Source organism: Gekko japonicus, unplaced genomic scaffold (genome assembly GCF_001447785.1).
Source record: "Gekko japonicus isolate JY-2015 unplaced genomic scaffold, Gekko_japonicus_V1.1 scaffold446, whole genome shotgun sequence".
NCBI lineage: Eukaryota > Metazoa > Chordata > Lepidosauria > Squamata > Gekkonidae > Gekko > Gekko japonicus.
The window spans coordinates 347,157-366,967 of NW_015168058.1; the positions used below are offsets into that span (position 1 = coordinate 347,157).

A 19,811-nucleotide genomic window follows, 5' to 3' on the forward strand; every position below is an offset into this window, starting at 1 on the left:
CGAGGAGCTTGGTCCTCTTCTCCAGTCCCTTGTGATCCTCCTTCTTCGCCCCATCTGGGCTCCTGTCACGTGGGCAGTTGGCGGCAAACTGCCCATGGGCTCCACATCTCAGGCACAGACCCCGCCGCATCCTCTGCTCCTGGTCACTCCCGGACCCATGGGTCCGGCTCTGCTGGCCCCTCACCTCGTGGCTTGGTGCTTTCAACATGGGTTTTGGGTGGTACATCTTCAGCAAGTTGCACTGGTTCTCCGCTTCACAAGCCACCTGGATCACCATTCAGGGTTAAGGGGTGGTCTTGTGCCAGGGCTTTGTCCAGGATGAAATGATCCAGCCCCACCCGGTAGTGTTCAATAAGCACCTCTTCAGGCCACCCTTGGAGCTTAGCCACATGCGTCTTGAACTCGTCCGAGAACTCCCGGATGGATCGAATGCCTTGCTTCAGGCCTTGGAGACGGGTCCTGGCTCCCTCCAACTCCAGCGGGTCTTCGTATTGTCAGCAGAAGGTGTGCATGAAGGCATCCACATCTCAGATTTCTGGGGCCTCCACATTGTACAGTCCCACAAGCCAGTTTGCTGCCCGATCCCACAGCCGAGACCCCACATAGTCCATATGATGCTCATCCAACATGAAGGAGAAACTCTTCCCCCCCCCCAAATGCCCAGATACAGGATCATGAAACTGGAACATACAAAGCCAATGGCAAACAAGGCTCCAAGTTTGACACACTGACCCTTCTCAGGCAGAGTCAAAATTATTTCATTCTCTCCATAGCTTCAGAAAGGAGCCAGCCAGGTTAGGTCTAACTTTGCCCTGAGAGTAGCATGCAAACTTTTCCATCACACAGCCAGCATGATCACAAACATTGGCAAGCCCCCCCAGCCTCCTTCCCCCAGCCCCTCCATTCTATTCCCACCTCAGCCAGGGATAAGTCAGGCAACCACTCTCTTTAAAGGCAGTACAGCAAGCCAGACCAATGAAAGTTCAGGTCTTTTGTTGTTGTTCTTGTTAAAGTGCCAATAACATCTGTGTGCACCACTCATAATCACTTTTCTACAAGCACCTGAGCCAAGCACTTTAAGAATATTTTTCCTCTTGCTTATTCCTCTTGGAAGTATTTTCTTTTAGGTATCACATTCTCAATAAATGTTTTTCTTCAAGCATCTCTGGCCATTCCAAGCCTAATGTACAAATCCGGTAGAAAGACCAGCTCTCTAGTATATGTACAAATCCAGTAAAAAGACCAGCTCTCTGGTATACCCTCCATGACCCTCTGCTAGGAACTCAACTTTTAGAACTTGATTACTCCATTTCTGTGTAGAAGCTGCCCAGGTTGGAAGCATTTCAATGTAGAAATGCTCCATGCATAACTGAATGCACAGCTCATATCAGATAACATTTCAGTAGGAACGCTGTGCATGTAGAACTTGGAAAGTCCTGTTGGGCTTGCATTTTATTGACACAGTTGTTAAGTATTATAATGGAGAAGTCCTTGGACCTCAAATGAGGATCAAATAAGACAGGACTGACAACTCCATTTTCTCTAAACTACTTGAACAAAACTCTAAATCCAAGACCAATTTAGCACACATAGAGCACCACGACGTCTAACCTTGTTTCTAAAAATGTTTCAGTTGGACTGAAACACCATTTCTAAAGCAGGCAATATTGCATTCTTCTTTTGTTCCTCAGTAGTCCATTACCCAGCAGGCTAGGCTGCTAGGCATTAGTATGATTTAACACTAACAGGCTGCCATTTTTATAAAAGAGTGTTTACGGGAAGCTTTCCTTTTGATTGTGCCTGAATAGCTATTACAGGTTGCTAGCTCCTGCTAAGTGATAAATCAAAATATCTGGCCGAAAGGGCCAAGGTAGGAGAAAAGTCTTGACCATCCCAGAGAAAAGGTTAATATTAAATTTGCTGCTGCATTCAGCTTCAGAAAATCTTTCCATGAAAGGTGGTTTGGCCAGGCATGTCTGGAGGACATCAGCAGAACTGAGAAGTCCCCAATTTGTTTTCCCTGCCAATAAAACAGGGGGGGGGGGGGGGGGGCACCAAGACAAGTGTGCAGCCAGCGGAGAAACGTAAGGAGAGTAGTCCCTGTCCTGTTATCTTGAGGAAAATATAGATCACGTTACATTGTCTACCAGGCCTGGTAAGCGGCTTGACTTGCTAACTTGAACTATCTGGATGTTTTTCTTTTACCTGCACTTTGGAATAATACACTCTGTTTAATTGTGTACTACGCTTGTGACTCACTATGGTCTGAACTGTGCATACTTATTTGGGTATGGTCTCAGTACGCAAGAGGCAGCCCCTTAGCTGAACCTAAGCAGGTCTTGTTCTGGTCAGTACCTGGGTGAGAGACACTCTGAGACACCAATTCCGCACTGACATTTTTGTCACTTGTTCGTTTCTGTTGCTTCAGGGTTCCCCCAAAAAAACTGTTTTGCTCCCTCTAGTAGTCCCAGAGGGAGTAAAACACATATGGGAAGCCCCCCCCCACAAAAAGCAATAGGGAAAAAGAGTGACAAAAACTTCAGTGTGGAACTTGTCCCTATGTGTTACTGCCTTCCAGGATCGAAGAATATGATATAAAAGTGATGAATAAGAACTTGTGAGGGGTGGTTGTGTGAGAGATCTACTTTACAACATTTTAGAACTTTATACCCCAAAGGTTCTAGGATCCTCTCAAATGATAAAAAGAAGGTATTTTGATGTGACTGAAGAACACCAGAAACATACATCCTAAAAGTAATACTCAACAGACATCCGTTTGAGAGGGTAGACGTGTTTGCCTGCAGAGGAACAGCGAGATCTGAGTACAGTTGTACCACCTTAGTGACCAACAAGATTCTGGGGGGTTGAGCTTCATCAGAGATCTAAAGAAGGGGGCTTTGACTCTCGAAGGCGGATAGCTCAGAGGTCTTGCTGGCTACTAAGGTGCTCCTGGCCTCAGATCTAGCTCTTCAAGGGGCATTCAATCTGTATCAGCCACCCCTGTTTCCAGACATCACTCCAAACTGCAGTGAGATCAGAGGTACAGCAGACCTTTGCAGCCTGATTCTCCTAGACCCAAAAAATCAGATAGGACAATATTTTGTAAAGAACACTGAAAAATCTCACTGGCATGTACTTTACCCACTCAGTCATGAATGCGCATTACTCTTTTTATTCCTGCCCGCATTGTAATGCTAGTAGGATTTACAAGAACCAACATCTAATGCAGATAATGACACAAGAACAGAATGGAGAACAGCACAATCTATACCCTCCAAACCATCTTGCTAACCTGAAACATCTGGATGTTTTTGCTCTGCAAACATCTGGGTGCAATGCACTGCTCTTATACTATGTATCCGGCACAATGCTCTGGATTATGTACATTATCATCTCATTATTACATAACATAATAATATGTAACTGTGGCTCAGAGGTTAAGACGCTGACCTGCAGACCAGAAGGTCGGTAGCTCGGCCGTTCAAGACCCTAGTGCCACGGGACAGGGTAAGCTCCCATCTCTGGCCTCAGCTCCTGCCAACCTAGCAGTTTGAAAGCAAGAAATTGCAAGTAGATAAATAGGTACCGCTTCAGTGGGAAGGTAAGAGCATTCCGTGCACCTAGGCGTTTAGTCATGCTGGCCACATGACCATGGAAGAGTTTTCAGAAAGTGCTGGCTCATCAGCTTGGAAACGGAGATGAGCACCGCCCCCTAGATTCGGATTCAACTGGCTTTCAAGCAAGGGAAACCTTTACCTTTACCTATAGATAGCACTGCTCAAGGTGTTTTCCAAGGACAAGCTCAGCAGAATTCAGTGACCCAACTCCCTTAGGTCCTTTGCTAATCCCACCTTTTCCTTCTATTAAATTATGAACTCTTATTAATTAATATTTAATATAGTGTAATTCAAAGGATTTATTAAATTGATCTAAACTGGGTGCATTTTATCTAACACCATACCTATAAGTAGTAGTGTCCTATAATTCATAAATATCATATAGCCTTCTCGTCTTTATTTTTTAATACCTGGTGTGATTCAAGAAGCCTCCAATCTGGGTTATCCAGGGCCTCTAAATGGACCCAAACATAACCAAGTATGTCCAGAGAACTTTACTAAGATGATGCACACTAGCTCAACCTGCTGATAATATAGGTGTGAAGAAATTCATTTTTTCTTTGGAGGTTTGAAATGAGCAAAACCTTCACTCTGAGTTTTCAAAGTTTCCCCCCCCCTCTCTTTGGGCAGAGAAGAGGCAGGAAGGGGGGGGAATCATTTTAATTGCTTGCCAGAGTTACCTCAGCCCACCTTCATGCTAATAGGTCTAGACAATGGGATGGTCAAGCTCCCCACCCCCCCAAGCAGGGAACAGAGACTTGGACTCTCCAGGAAAAGCTTCTCTAACCCAGCGGGTGGGTGGGTGGGAGGGAGAAGTGGGTGGGGAAAAAACTCCTGGAAGCAAGAAGGAAAGTCTCTTTTGTGCTGAGTCCATTAGAGCAGACAGAACTCTTAACTGAGGTCTGGAGGAGGCAGCCATCAACCATATTCTGGCCTGAACACTTCAAGGAAATGGTTACGCTGTAGAGATCTGTAAATTCCTAAGATAAGGAGCCTGTCCTGTATTTTAACATCTGATAGGGCATGTTTGGAGAGAAGAACAGAGGAATTGCATTTTACCCATTTCTTTTGAATCCCATGCTCAATCTGCTGCTGTGCTAAAAGTACACTTGTGTACATTTTCTTTTTAATAAATACTTTATAACTTTTGATGCTGATCATGGTTCTCTGTACCACATAGACCTCCACATCTTGGACATGCTATTTTAAAAGAAGCACTGGTGGAAGGTAGTCACACAAGGCAGTAAATGATCCCTGTGGTGACCAGGTGCCGGACAGCAAGAGACACAGAGGCAAAGCCTCAGAACTCGGAAGGGAAGCTGGGAGTCCAGACCCTCCCAGTAGGCAATTCCTTACAAAGGTCAGGTGGTGGCAGTGGTTACCCAAGAAAGAAAAGCCTCTCCAGATGTTGGGAAAACCATGGAGGGCAGGGTGGAACAGGGCCTTCAGGCCGGAGCAGGCCCATTCTGTCACAATAGCTGTTCACCAGTTCTGCACGTCTACCCTTGCATTACATCTGCCTAGGAACGAACATGAACCAGGTCTCACAATCCTGATCATCCATTTTGTAGTTCTAGGTTATGGATTTACAGTAGTCACACATCATCTGTTTAATTAGCTTCTCTAATAAAAGTAGACACAGAGCATCTTGCATTTGTCCCTTACTCTTTTAACTTGGGGACCAGCTGTACAACTGTTAGAGGTCTCCACAGTGTATTACAAACAAAAGGGGGGGGAGCGGCATTAGTGGATGCTTCAGTGTAAAACAGTGTTGTAGTGGTGTAGCATGCTCACGCTTGCAGACTGGTAAGGCACTGGGTGTGACTGTTGACTCAGTGAGGCTTGTCTGCTAGGCTTTTTAAATGGCACAGCTGGTATTTTTCTGAGGCAGCTGCTTACAGAAACCAAATGAGCTCATCTGGAGTCACCCAAAGACTCTGTGTGAAGAACTGATTCTCGGGGAGGTTTCGCTGTGGAGGGCACCATTCCCAGCTGCAGACAACTAAGAGCAGCAATAAAGGAAGGGAAGCCAATTCATAACCATACGATAGGGCCAGAAAGACAATGAACAGTCCAACCATCACTGTCTCAAGATCCTCACCTCCTACCCAATCCTCTCATTTAATTCAAACACCTCCAAGAACCTCTTCTAAATGCACACACTCATTCTAGCTGATTATCCATCTCCTCCTCCTCCTTAAAGAAGATTAGCCTGCTCTGGCAAGGGATAGCGCTTCAGGACCGCACACTGCCCTTTACCATTCTAGTCCCTCTTTAGTATGTACCATTCTGACAGCATTTCTCTCTCACTCATCGTCACTTACTACTACTGCCTTTGCACAGGAGGGAGAAACTAAAAGGGGAAAAATAAAATAGTGAGCAATTGAACTAATTCTACAGACAGCTTACCATAGCATGAGTGATAAGACATGGGTCTGGATTAGAATACTGCAATGCACTTTGCATGGGGCTGCCCCTGAAAAGTGTTCAGAGCCTTCCATCAGTGCGGAATGCTACAGTCAGGTTGTTGATTGGAGTGAGTAGAAGGTCCGAATCACTCCAGTCTCAACGCATTTACACTGGCTCCTTAGTTTCCAGGCACATTTCAAGGTGCTGTTGTGACCTTTAAAGCCCTACATGGTTTGGGACCAGCACACCCAAAGGACCACCTACTCCCTTATGAAACTACCCGACCACGACAAACATCATTTGAGGCCCGTTTCTAAGATTAGATGGGTTGCAACCCAGGAGGGGGGCCTTCTCTGACACAGCATCAAAAAGCTGGAACTCCCTCTCCTCAGAGAGACTCACCTGACCCCTTCTGTGGCTGCCTTCCACCATCAGGTGAAGACTTTCTTTCATCTGGCGTTCCCTCAGTGATCCCTCCTTCCTGCCCTATGCTTAATTGCTGTGTTAACATATGTGTATTTTATTGTATTGTACATACATTGTAACTTGGTTTTAATTGTTTAAATGATGTGCTTTTGTAGCCCCGGTGAGGGCAGAAAGGTGGGGTATACATTTCATAAATAAATAAATAAATGCAGTGCTGCACCAAGTCAGATGAGAGAGGAATGGGTCCCAAGCAGGGGTCATTTTGTAGAAAAAGAGGTGCAGGAGCTCATTAGCATAACTTATTTGCATATGCCACACCCCTGGCCTCACTGGAAGTGTCTCAGAAGGCAACACCGACCGCTCAGGCTCCACTGGACTGTTTTGGATTGCTAGCTATTGGGGGGGGGGGGTCCGCTTCCCACAGCTATAAGTCCAATACACGTTTAAGCAAGGTAGTATTTTATTAAAGCCATGATAGAGCATGAACAAAGGCACTGTCCAGAATACCTGGGCTGGGTCGGACAAGGGATAATGAAAGACATTCAAAAAGACAATAACCAATAACCTTGGTTCCCGCCGAGCGGGCAGACTTTTGGTTTCGCGCTGAAAAGCCTGAGAAGCAACGTTTATATAAAGATAAACAAATGCAGCCTCACACGGTTCAGCTCATTATAGTCTAAGCTAAGCAGCTACAACAGTCTTGATCTGACTGAGGGCTGCTGGGAACAGGGGGTGGGGTTTGTTGTATGTGCCTGCCCCCTGGGCTCTTTACTGCTGGAGCTCTGCTCCTGTAGGAAATGACCCCTGGTCCCAAGTACCAACAAACATTCCTGCATAGGAAATTTCGAAAAATGCACTACCTAAGGTAATTTCCCAGAATTCATTTCTCCATTCTGCCAGGTGATTACACAAAACCCAGTAAGGGAGGGTGAAGAAGGGGATAAGCTAATGAATAGCAAAGTGTGGTGGACACAGAATTTGAAATTAAAGGGCAGCAGAGGCCAAAGTGTCATTCCTGCAGCTGAAGCAGCAAAAACTACTCTGTTTGGAATTCCAGGACTGTTAGCAGCACTGGCACAGCACACAGGCCAACTTACTTGCGCTTTGTCTCATACACACCCACACACTCCTACTCCGTGAGCTGCCTGCCTTTAGACATCTTGTTTTTGCTGAATTAACCTCACTAAATCCAGACTCTTCATGGATATTCAGTTTACAGAACTCAAGTTGTGATTGCCTGCGCAAACTGAGTCGTTCAAGAAGAAGAAAAGGCTTACGACATATCAGGGACAGGCTTTTTATTGCTACTATTTTTTTGCTGTATTTGTACAGAAAAGCCAGCTGTATGTGTAATCTGAAAAGGGAATGGAAGATGTGAGTAGAGGGGCGAAAGGGGGCCTTGCACAGGTTCTATGAATAGTGTCTCAGGAAAATTACTGTAGCTAGTAGCTTTCCAGAGCCAATCCAGCTTGAAGTTTGCCTGAACCCCTTTCTCCTTATGCCTCATTACTAGCAAGAGAGACCTCAAGGGAAATGCAAGAGCTATTGAGAAGCAGTTAAACTGAGGCAGTTTGGAGATATTGGAGATTTAATGTTAGTGCTGAAGCTTCACTGGACAGCCTCAAAGTCCCTCCCACACAGCTTGAGCTACCTGACAGGGTTGTTGCAAGGACAAATAAATGGTATCATTGTGAAGCACTTCATAAATGAACAAAGGGCTACCAAAATTATTAACATTGATTTTAAATAAAAGAAGTTCTTGCAATATTTTTTTTTAAATCTCCTCTATAGATTTGTTTTGGGGCGAACTGCAAAATAATTCATTTTCTGGTGCTTTCTGTAATCAGACTGTCTCATACTACATAAAGGCCTTTACTTTTAAAAAAAGTGCTTTAGTCACACATCTATTCTTTGCTTGCATTTGGATTGTGGTTTACTTTGATTTCCCTTTTATTTTTCTCATCTTTCTCCCTTAAAGGTAAAGGTTCCCTTGCTCGAAAGCCAGTCGAATCCGACTCTAGGGTTGCAGTGCTCATCTCCCTTTCAAAGCTGAAGAGCCAGCACTGGCTGGTATGACTAAACACCAAGGCTCACGGAATGCTGTTAGCTTCCCACCAAAGTGGTACCTATTTATCTACTTGCAATTTCTTGCTTTCGAACTGCTAGGTTGGCAGGAGCTGGAACTAGAGATGGGAGCTCACTCCGTCATGCGGCACCCGGGTCTCGAACTGCTGAACTACTGACCTTCCACAGCCTGCAGTTCAGCGTCTTAACCACTTGAGCCACCGCAGCTCCCTTAGTTTCTTTCTCCCTTAGTTAATAGTTATATTTGCATTTTTTTTCAAAAAGTGAACACTGCTCCGTGCTATTTTAATTATTCTGTTCTTATTTAAAAATTAAGAATCAAGCTTGTGTCCTGGAATAAGATTCCCATGTCCTACAAAAACCTATCAGTGAATCTTGGAGCTTGAAAGTCTGTTCTTTACTCATTTCTAAGCCTAAGGTTGTAGCCATGCAAATACAAAAATCACCGGGGAAAGGAAGGAAATTGGGAACATCTGATACAGTTGCCAGCCTCTATGTGGGGCCTGGGACTCTCCACGGATAACGACTGATCTTGAGACGGACAGAGATCAGTTCTCCTGGAGGAAATGGCAACTTGAGCTGGACTCTGTGGCATCACATCTCCACCAGGCTCTCCCATCCCCCAGACTTCACCCCCTCCGGGCACTGCCCCCAAATCTCTAGGAATTTCCCAAACCAGAGTTGGCAAACCCATACACCTAAGCTACCTGAGGAAGCTCTGGGCTGTACACCTGCCCTTTCCCCTTTCACAAGTCTATGAAACCAGAACATAAGAGGTGCCCTACTAGATCAGACCAGTGATCTATTTATAGCCAGCACCCTATCTCACGCGGTGACCAACCATCATGCCTAGACGGCCTGACATTGCCTCCTAGCACTGGCAGTCAGAGGTTTACCATCCTATTAGTCATGATGACTAGTAGCCACTGATGGACCTATCCTCCATGAAGCTGCCTAATCCTCTTTTGCTTGGGGCCATCACTATACCTACCAGCAATGAATTCAACAATTTAATGACTCGTTCAGTGAAAAAACACTTTCGTATCCAGAAGTGTGAGAACGGAACTGAGAACACGTCAGCAAGACTTGGGCTGAGCATTTGCCCCTCTACTTTTGTAGGCATGTGGAGCCTGGGCTCTTGGTCTGGGGCCCTGTGCTTGCAGAAATAGCACCAGCCCATCTGACAAATGGCGCTTTGACTCTTGGACGCTCAGACCCCTAAAATGTTGTTGGTCTCTAAGCTGCTGCTGGGCTTGAACTTAGCAGCCATCTTTTGTGACTCATCGCCTGCTTTAAGATTCTATTGGGGTCCCGCTGGTTTGTACAGCTTTGTGTACGGTATTATTTTTATGTCTATGGCATCTTACAAGCCACTTTAAGTTCTCAGTATGGTTTAAAAAGTGGAGCCAAAATATTTAATTAAATACAACCTACAGCTACTCACATGCTAAACAACTGCATATAATATTCCACTGATCAATATGACCAAGCGAATTATCATATCCTCAGTCAAGGACCCTACCTGGACTAGAACATCAGTGCAAAATCCTGCTGTTGTGTAATCACAACGGAAGTCCAATCACATGGGGAAATATATTGAAAATCCAATACTTGAGACAGGTATTATCTGACTTGAGCTGTTGGTACTTCAACACAAGGCCTGCCACAGAGTACTAGAACTTCCATGTATAGTCACATCACTAAGCACCACTCATGGGCTGGCAAGGGCTTTCTTCTTTGCAGAAATACAAAAAAAGGAGGAAGTGAAAGTTTGCCTGGGCCATGAGCCCAGATAATTTGGGTTACCTTTTTGTTTCAGAATCACTATCACAGCAGTCCTAAACATGATGTCAAAGTTAGGTCTGAGCTACATATGCAGAAACATCATGTAGTACAGCCCTCCTGTACTCCTTCCAAATATATGCTGTGATGGGGCATACAAACACACACACTTTTTGATGTGAAAAGCATTTACCCATGCATCCTGAAATGCCAAGTCCCAGGAGGGCTGTACCACATGATAGTTCGGAATGCATAGTTTGACGCCAAGTCTTTGTTTTCAAGTAAAACCTATTACCACATGACTGTTTACGTTCATTACAGTACTACTCCATACACATACTTCACACAAGTTTTAACACTTATTTCTTGGATGAGGATTCTCAATGTATGTATTTAGACCCAAAAAACCTATCACGTAGTTTTTCCAATACAAATAGCAATGTTACTGATGTCATGCACCCAACATCTTTTAGAGCAGCCTCTAAGGTCCTTGATGTACCTCTCAAGACCAATGTTCCCCCTAAGCTGTGGAGTCCTGTGAACAAAAATTCTATTTTGTGAGCTCCTGGCATTAAAGTTGTGAGCAAGCAGTTTGGCTGCTGCATAAATTAGTTTGCTCTGGAGCCCTTCTTCCTGAGTGAAGGCAAAAATGTGTGAGCTGGAGGCTAAGAAACTGTGAGCTAGCTCACGTTAACTCAGCTTAGAGAGAACACTGCTCAAGACTACAGATTCCCCATGTAGTTAAAAGAATGTTGACCCCCTTTCTCAAATTTTGAATTCATGCTACATGGATGGACCCAACAAAGTCCACAGGTACAGAACCCCAAGAAGAAAACCTGCATTTCCTAACACCAAGGGCACAGGAACCAAACAAATGGATATCTCAAATTAATTCAATAAATGCTGCAAAAGCCACCATGCTTGGAGTGTCAGTCCTAAAGAACCAGAGAAAAGGGGGCATTATTAAACCTGCTAGAGTGCCTAAATGAAAAAACTGCAGTTGAAGAACGTGTACACTTGTAACAACTTAAGTTGCTTCAGCAGGTAACACTGTTTCCCCTATTTATACCTTCACAAATCCATGTGCCCTGGATCAAGAACCTTACTTAACCAATACAACTTCGTAGCCCAAACTGAATAGTTCACAGAGGAAATTGCACAGGCTGGGCCAGCAGCCATGAAAAAGGGGAACAGGGCAGGAGCCAGGTGATCACAGAGCCCATTTGTCAGTGTTTTATGAAAGTGATTGCATACACATGTCTGCACTGATCTCCCCGGCTTAGCAACATTCCTGAACAGCAGGGGATGGAGAAGTAGTTTTCAGCTCTAATAGACCCCTGGGGTCACTAGCTAGGCCGTCCATTTCCTAGCATTCTGGAGCCCTTTGCCTCATCTCTGGGAATTCCGGACTGACATTTTTGCCACTCATTTGTCCCTAGCTGCTTCAGGGTTTTTTCTCCCAAAGTGTTTATTTCTCTCTAGTAGTCCCAGAGGGAGCAAAACACATGTGGAAAACGGGGGGGGGGGGACCCAAAGCAATAGGGAAAAACAAGTGACAAAAATGTCAGCGCAGAATTGGTCAAGCCCCCCCCGCCCCCACAGAATTTAGAGACTTCTAAATTCATTAACTTCAATGGATTCCAAAGGGTGTAACTGTAAGAGTGTGCCCACAAGAATATGCCGTTTTGTTTCAAATGAATTAATTCCAAAACACCATCCATTCCCTGGTTCTGTGCTCCCAAAGGGCTACTCCAGTCACAAACATATACTTGGAAAAACACACACAGAATGAGTTCATGCAAAACTTAAAAAAAATCACATGAAATCCAATACAATTAAAACCAATTAAGTCTTAATTGCACAGCTTTTGTTTTTGGATTTTGTGCCGTGGTTCAACTTAATCAGCCTTAAGTGAATGTTAACAGAGGCCCCTGTGGCGCTGCTTTAGAACAATTCCAGTTCCTGAACTAGAAAGTCAGATCCGTCAATCCAGTACGCCCTCGCCCCTCCTTCCATTTTCCCTGCTTCAGCAGCAGAGCATATAATCAACGGCTGTCTGGCAGCATTCCGGGGCGCGTGGAAAGGAAAAGAATAAAAAAACCCCCAACTCTTCTTTCCCGATCGAGAGGGGCAGGAGGCGCACGCCTCCCCTGGAGAGGTCAGGGAGCGCGCGATCCCTCGGAGCGCCTGACAAGCCCCCGTTTCCGCGCGGGCTGGAGAAGCCTCCCAGAGCCTTCGGGGGAGAAGGCACTCCGAAGACTCCCTGGCCAGCTGGGGACCCCGACGCCGGAAAGGCACCTGCCCAGGGAGGACTGGGCCACGCCAACCGAGCGGGAGAGAGAACCTGAAGGGAGCCCCGGTCCGGAGGGCGCGGGACCCTCCTCGGGAAAGCAAAGGAAAAGCCCCCGGGACGCGATTGGTTTCGGCAGGAGAAACTCACCGGAGTTTGGAAAGTCCAGCAGCGGCTCCCGCGCAAAAGGACTGCAGATCCCCGCCGCGAGTCAAGACTGCGCTGAGGTTACCACCGGCAAGGCAGGAAACTCGCAGGCAAAGATCGCTTTTAGGGAAGGAGGGAGAGAGAAGGAAGGGAGGGAGGGAGGGAGGGGAAGGAAGGCGGGCGGGCGCGTCACCAACGCCGCGGGGAGGTGGAGACTCCGGAGCCGCAAGGAGGGGCCGCAATCAGAGCAGGCGAAGCGGCTCCTGCCTTGCCTGCCGGTGATTAACCCGCAGCCACCTGGGCCGGCCGCCCGGGGCACGCTCGCTGGGGCGGAGCAATCCCCAGCTGCCCAAGGATCGCTCGCTCCCCCCCACCGGGACTCCTGCCCTGCCTTTCCCCCCTGGCCCTTGGGGGGGGGGGGGGGGTGGGGGAGTCGGCGCGCACGTCAAGCCCCGAGGGAACGGCGGGCGTCCCCTTAAAACTATCCACACCTCCTCTTAGGTCGAGGACGGCGAGCCCCGCACGCTTAGGGGAGAGGCTGCTTCTCGCGTGCGATCGGACGGCCGTGCGGAGCAGGCCATCAGGCGGTGTTTGTATTAGGCCAGCCTCCCTTAGCGTAGCAGGAGGAGGACAGAAACACCCAAACGCACGGAACAACGTGTGGCTGCGGCTCCTCCCTGCCGTAGCACTTTCCAGCAGGAACAACCCTGCTCAACACTCCTCTCGTTTGAATAAGAAGATACAAGGAAGAGTCAGACGACCTCTTCGGCACTTTCACCCACCTGATGGAGAGTCCTGTGTCACTCGGAAATTTTTAAACGTAGCAGGAGGAGGACAGACCCGCGCACACAGCCTAATCTACCTCACAGGGTTGTCGGCACTGTTCCCTCTAAGCTGAGTTAGTGTGAGGTAGCTCACAGTTTTTTAGCCTCCAGCTCACAGAGTTTTGTCTTAGCTCAGGAAGGATGGGGCTCCAGAGCAAACTAATTTATGCAGCAGCCAAATCGCTTGCTCACAACTTTAATGCCGGTAACTCACAAAGTAGAAGTTTTGCTCACAAGACTCCACAGCTTAGAGGGAACATTGGTTGTCGGGAGAGTATAATGGAGGAGAGGAGATTTATGTAAACCACCTTGAGCCCCAGGATCCCAGCTGAGGAGAAAGGCAGGGTATAAATGTGGAGTAAGTAAATAAATAAAAAATTAAGACCGAGGGAGCACCTTGTTTGTGATTTCAGCGGCATATACAGATGCCCCACCCCTCCCCTCCCGGAGCTGCAAAGTGGGTAACCTGAGATTTCTCTTAGTTCTGTTTACTTTATTTAGCATCTGCCTTCCTCAGGGAGACTCGAGGTCAGTCAATGCACTCAACAGGAGACAATGTTTAATAATGTAATACAATCAGAATTATAGAAATCTGAGACAAAGTTATTAGACATTGTATGTTAAACAATGCAGGGAATGGTGTTACATAAAAATAAAATGCAGAGAAAGAAGGAAACACATACATTAAACAGATAATACATACTGGACACAAGCCCATTCCCTTTATAAAAGCACCTTCCTGAACCATTCCATTATACTATAGCCCTAGTAACTTTATAGGAATGCCCTCTTGAACAATTCTGCTTTACATTGTTTGCAAAATGGCAGGAGTCTGGGAGCCATCCTGACCTCCTCAGGCCATTCCATAAGGTGGGGCCCACAACAGAGAAGGCCGCCTGTACAGAGGCAGTTGTTGATTTTGTCCAGTTGCAGGGTGGAACCCGCAGAAGACCCTGCTCAGATGAGTAAAGTTGTTGTAGTGGAGCATGAGAGGAGAGGCAGTCCTGTAGAGGGGTCCAAGGCCATGAAGGGTTCCGTATGCAATAGCCAATACCTTGAATTGAACCCAGTAACAGAATGGAAGGCTCACACACAGGATCCAGATTTCATAAAACTGATTTTCTTAAAGCTGCTGAAATGCTTCAGAATTCTTGACATGAAATAATGAGCTGCCAATGCATCCCATATAATTTTCACAAACAGTTCTTCTGTTATCTGCTATCTTTGCACAGTGGCAATATTGTAGCTAATAAGTTTAAACTGAAGTGTGATTATTGCCAGTTGAAGACCTATGAGACGTTTGCTCAAGCATGTGTGCATGAAATGTTTAATTGTTCTGTCAGCACTTTGCAAATGTTTTGTGAACAATATGCTATGTCAGAAACATGTATTTAGGTTATATATATATGGATGCACACATATACACAGAGGCTCCATTCTCGTCACTAAATGATACCAACTTCCTAGGGAGCCACTCTATCCGCTGTAATTATGTTCAGTGCAGGTTTATTTCATCCTGTTTTACCATATCTTCTACCCCCTTTCCCACTTTTTCATATACTTAACAGTGCAGCCCTAAGCAGTCACACCCTTTCAATAGACCTCGAAGACTGTAATCCTTGTTACGATTGCACTGTAAACGGGTATCAAATACAAAGAGAAATAAAAATATGATTGGCTGGTACCAGATTTTGAACAGGGTCTGAGACATGGCCCATGAGTTTTGCAGCTTTCCACAATGAACAAGAAACAGGAATCTATAAAAGAATCCCCCAAGATTACGCAGAGGGCATTTAACTCTAAGTGTCTCATGTTGGGAGCCACTGTAATTATTAAGCATTAGAAATGGATCTGGAAGACACAGGTGCAAATTTAACCTGAATTTATTAGGTCACCTAGAAATGGTCATTAATAACAGAGATCTACATAGTCAATAAAAATGTTTTTTTTTCTCTCTGATGAAGTTCAGTTTGATTCACCTGATTAAGAAGATTTTATGGCTGGGCACAAAATTCTTACCTAAAAACAAAGGGGGGGGGGGAAGGCATTAAAATTCAGGGGAAAACAAGTAAAAGAAACCATTATTTATATACCTACAAATGCACTTATTATCTCTATTCAGCCAAATGTGGTTGACCAATGACCATTAACATATGGAGTCCCACATATTTTTGCTTTTGCCTCCAACAACAGGAAACAGTTAAACGCCTAGCAGACCAGAATACATGGGTGGTGGTGGTGGTGGTGGGCTCTGTTCAGCTTGCTAAATCACATGTTGTATAGAACAGATATTGACTGAAGTTCGAAATTTAGTTATTCCATGTTAATTCCTACCAGGCTGTGACAAAATTAGAAATAGGGCCATGACAGGCTGTGTGAGGTCTGCAGTCCTAAACACATATTAGGGTATAGGTGCCACTGAAATCAGTGGAACATACTATTTTGTAAATATTCTTGGGACAGAATTGTAAAATTGTAGTCTTAAGCATTCTTATTTAGAATTTTAATTGAAATAAATTGGATATACTTACAAGTTAAACGGTTAGGAATGAGATGAAAAAAACATTACTGCCCCAAGAAGTTTTCTAGGGGGTGACTCCATATGGAGAATTACAGAAGCTGCTTTCAGGGGGTGGGGTAGTTCTAGATTAGCCATTTCTGAAAGTGCTTAATGGAGGTGGTTTTCAAATATATTCCAGCAAAGCTGTTCATAGTCCCAACACTGGTGTGCTTCCACATGTAATTACCTATATTATTTAATTTGTATTACAGCTAACAACCATCCATTATGTCATTCTCAGGGCATTCTGTGTTTGTTCTAGACTCAAAATGAGGTTATTTCCTTAACATTAGAGATTAATTGTTGACGAAAATACAAATGATCGACAAAGGAGAAAACTAAGAATACATGGATTAAAAATTTGGGAGATTTAAAATTTAACTGGTCTAAAAAAGCATCTATTCCTGCCTGTAGCATCTAGTTAAGGTGGATTTAAACACCTGCAGCTTGGACACAAAGCGTGTACAGGTAAACCAGATTCTGAACTGCTGTGCACAGTCTTAGATAACTAAACAATCTGGATTGCAAAAAAAGTCAGCAATAGTCACCTTCAACAAAAGGAAGGGAGGAGCTAAAGCCTTTGGGGTTATTCCCTGGAGCAGCTATGCTTTAGTAAAAGGACTAGCTTGAGTTAGCTACTGTGATTGTCGTGCAATTTCAACCACTGAAATTATCAAATTCTTATGTACATTAAGACTCTCACCTGCAGTGCTTCTGTGGTAGCATGCGCTGAGATAAATGATCTCGTGAAAACCTATGTAACTTCACAGTGAGAACGCTCATGTTGGCCATTATCTGCTTTTGTTAACCTTGCATTGTCTACCAAGTGCTATTAGTCATGTATAGTGGCAATATGGCTCTTAATAGCAGATTACAACAGGGGAAAGCATTTTATTTATTTATTTATTTACCTTCAATTTGTATCCCGCCTTGCCGGTGCAAATTGCCTTTTTGAGGCATTTGGCCAACTGCTATTGGAAACTGAGTACTGGATGAGGTAGCCCGTGGCAAATCTAAAGGTAAGTCTTTTGATGTCCTAACAGGAGATATGTTCAACCCATGTGGTACCTTTCTGTCAAAACAAGCCTGTTAACCTGATGAGATGCCTGCTCATTAGCTAGTTTGCTGTCCTTTTCTCTCCGCTCCAGGATTTAGGGTCACATTTCTCCTGTTTGTACCAAATACTTCCTCTGACATACAGAAAAAGTTCTGCAAAATCATTCATATATGTTAAGGTTAATTTTACTGAGAAATAGATCACATTGTCCTCAATGGAACTTGCTTCTTAAAAATTCTTTGGGTTCCACTGAATAAGACACAGGGAAGACTTCTCTCCTAGTATTGCAGTCTAAGAATGATTCTTGTTGATATGTCATTGTAAATACAATCCAAGATAATACAATGTATGTCCCTGCTGTCATGCCCATACCATTTCCAGTGGTTTGAATGCCTCTACAATGAAGCCATTACCCTTTTAGCTGAAGTCCAAGACATACCGTCTTCCAGGGCTTTTTTTGTAGAAAAAGCCCAGCAGGAACTCATTAGCATAATAGGCCACACCCCTGACAGCACAGCTCATTGGCATATTAGGCCACTCCCCCATGTTACCAGAAGTGTGCTCATCCAGCCACACCCACCTTTTGCTTCTTCTGTTTACCTTGTTTGTTGTCCAAACCCAGGGCTTTTTTGTAGCAGGAACTCCTTTGCATGTTAGGCCACACACCCCCAATGTAGCCAATACTAATGAGTGCCAGCTGTTGGGTGTGGCCTATTATGCTAATGAGTTCCTGCTGGGTGTGGCCACCTTGGGAGCCAGCTGGAACTCCGTTCCTGTGCGTTCCTGCCCAAAAATAGCCCAGCCATCTTCCATATTTAGAGGCTGCAGCTACTGCAATCCTCATGGTTAAACCAACCCACCACTGGTATTGCTGTAAGTGATGCTATGGTTCAAAATAATCTCTTGGATGACAAATGAGAAATGTTTGCAGCCACTGAAATCTAAGACTTGAGGATCTACCAGCATTCATTTCTATTGTGGCTGATGTGCAGTGAGGACACCAAGATGGAGACAGGAAAAAAAATGGAAGTGAGTTGGGAGAGCCACACACTGTGAAAAGGCAAGAGAGGATCAGAGAGAGTAGAGGGGGAGTGATGTAAAGTAGACTAAGCATAAAGTCTGGCTCTAAGGATCTACGTGCCCGGGACAGAGGTTCAGGTGTACATCAACCCCTGCCACACTCATGTGACATTTCCCAAAGGAGATTGTGACTTGGAGGATGTTGTGTGCAGCCACTGGTTAAATGTAACCTCCTTATGCCTACACATCTGGACCAACAAAATATTGTCCCAGTTGAGAGTGCAGAGAGTTGAAGTGTGGCAAAGCAAACAGAGGGTGGCACTGACAGCTCAGTGGCCTCTGAAGGTCCAGTGGTGCCGGGAACACAATCTGTTCTCTGTGGTGCAGGGAACACAATCTGTTTATGAGAAGCATGAAGAGGAATGATCAGAAATGGAGAGATGAAACACAGGCATTGAGAAGGCTGCCCTTGCTTCTCCCCAGACTATCTGAAGTACAGGTGGGTCCATCAAAGCTGGTCTCCTTGCCCCCACTATTAGCTCCCTGTACCAGCATAGGGCATGTTCTAGCTAGTGCCTACGTTTGCAGAAATAAGCCTTTGCCAGGCACCTGACTAGCACAATAATGCAGCCATTCTGCATAGGAAGACAGGGTGCATTGTACATCCACAGCCGCCCAAGAGCTGTTCATGCAGCTCTTCTGCTTAAAAAGAGGTATTGTTCTGGATGACCCAGCCCCTCAATCTCTCCCCAACACCAGGGAGGCAGAGCTGTTCCCAGCAGACCGAACAGCTCCATTCAGAGTCCTCCACATCCCCACCCAACAGCAACTGATAATGGGTCTTCCCTCTTTCAGTGCCGTGGTGGTGGGGGGAGGCTGGACCATGCAATGAGAGCCCCACCTTCAGCCTGGAACTTACAATGAAAGGGGGGGCAAAAGGAGTCTTCTGAGTGGCAGCTGCTGGTCCTGTGCCCAGTGGAGGCATATGACAGAACTGGGTAAGGCAGAATAAGATTTAAGACATCAGAAGCTACATGGGACCATGGGGCAAAGTTGTATGTCAACAGCCGTACATGAATACTATATGTGTAGAAATGCTCTATATGAATTACAGGCCCCATTTCATTGGGCACCTTAATGCCAATAGATTCTGTTGTTATGCTTCTTCCTGATTCAGCCATCCAGACGCTCAGGATGAGCCCCTCAGGTCAGAAGGTGTCCAATATGCTACTGGGGAAGAGCAGAGGGCAAGTACAAGTAACCACAGAAAGAGTGAAGCGGCTGGGCCAAAGCCGAAAGGATGCTCAGTTGTGGATGTGTCTGATGGTGAAAGGAAAGTCCGATGCTGCAAAGAACAATACTGCATGGCTGCAAGAGTTGGACTATAAGGAAGGCTGAGCGCCGAAGAATAGATTCTTTTGAACTATGGTGCTGGAAGACTCTTGAGAGTCCCTTGGACTGCAAGAAGATCAAATCAGTCAATCCTAAAAGAAATCAACCCTGACTGTTCCCTGGAAGGCCAGATAATGAAACAGAAGCTCAAATACTTTGGCCACCAAATGAGAAGGGAGCACTCACTGGAGAAGACCCTGAT

At 45.4% G+C, this 19,811-nt stretch overlaps 1 protein-coding gene across 1 annotated transcript in view; it reads left to right on the plus strand.

Annotated features, from left to right (window-relative positions):
* The first annotated feature begins 389 nt into the window (after window positions 1-389).
* NUP160 (nucleoporin 160kDa) overlaps window positions 390-19,811 on the plus strand; it is a 105,039-nt gene continuing 85,617 nt past the window's right edge. Inside the window, exon 1 of the mRNA XM_015414500.1 lies at window positions 390-504. Within this exon, the coding sequence (XP_015269986.1) occupies window positions 390-504 (115 nt within the window). The remainder of the gene's footprint in view (window positions 505-19,811) is intronic.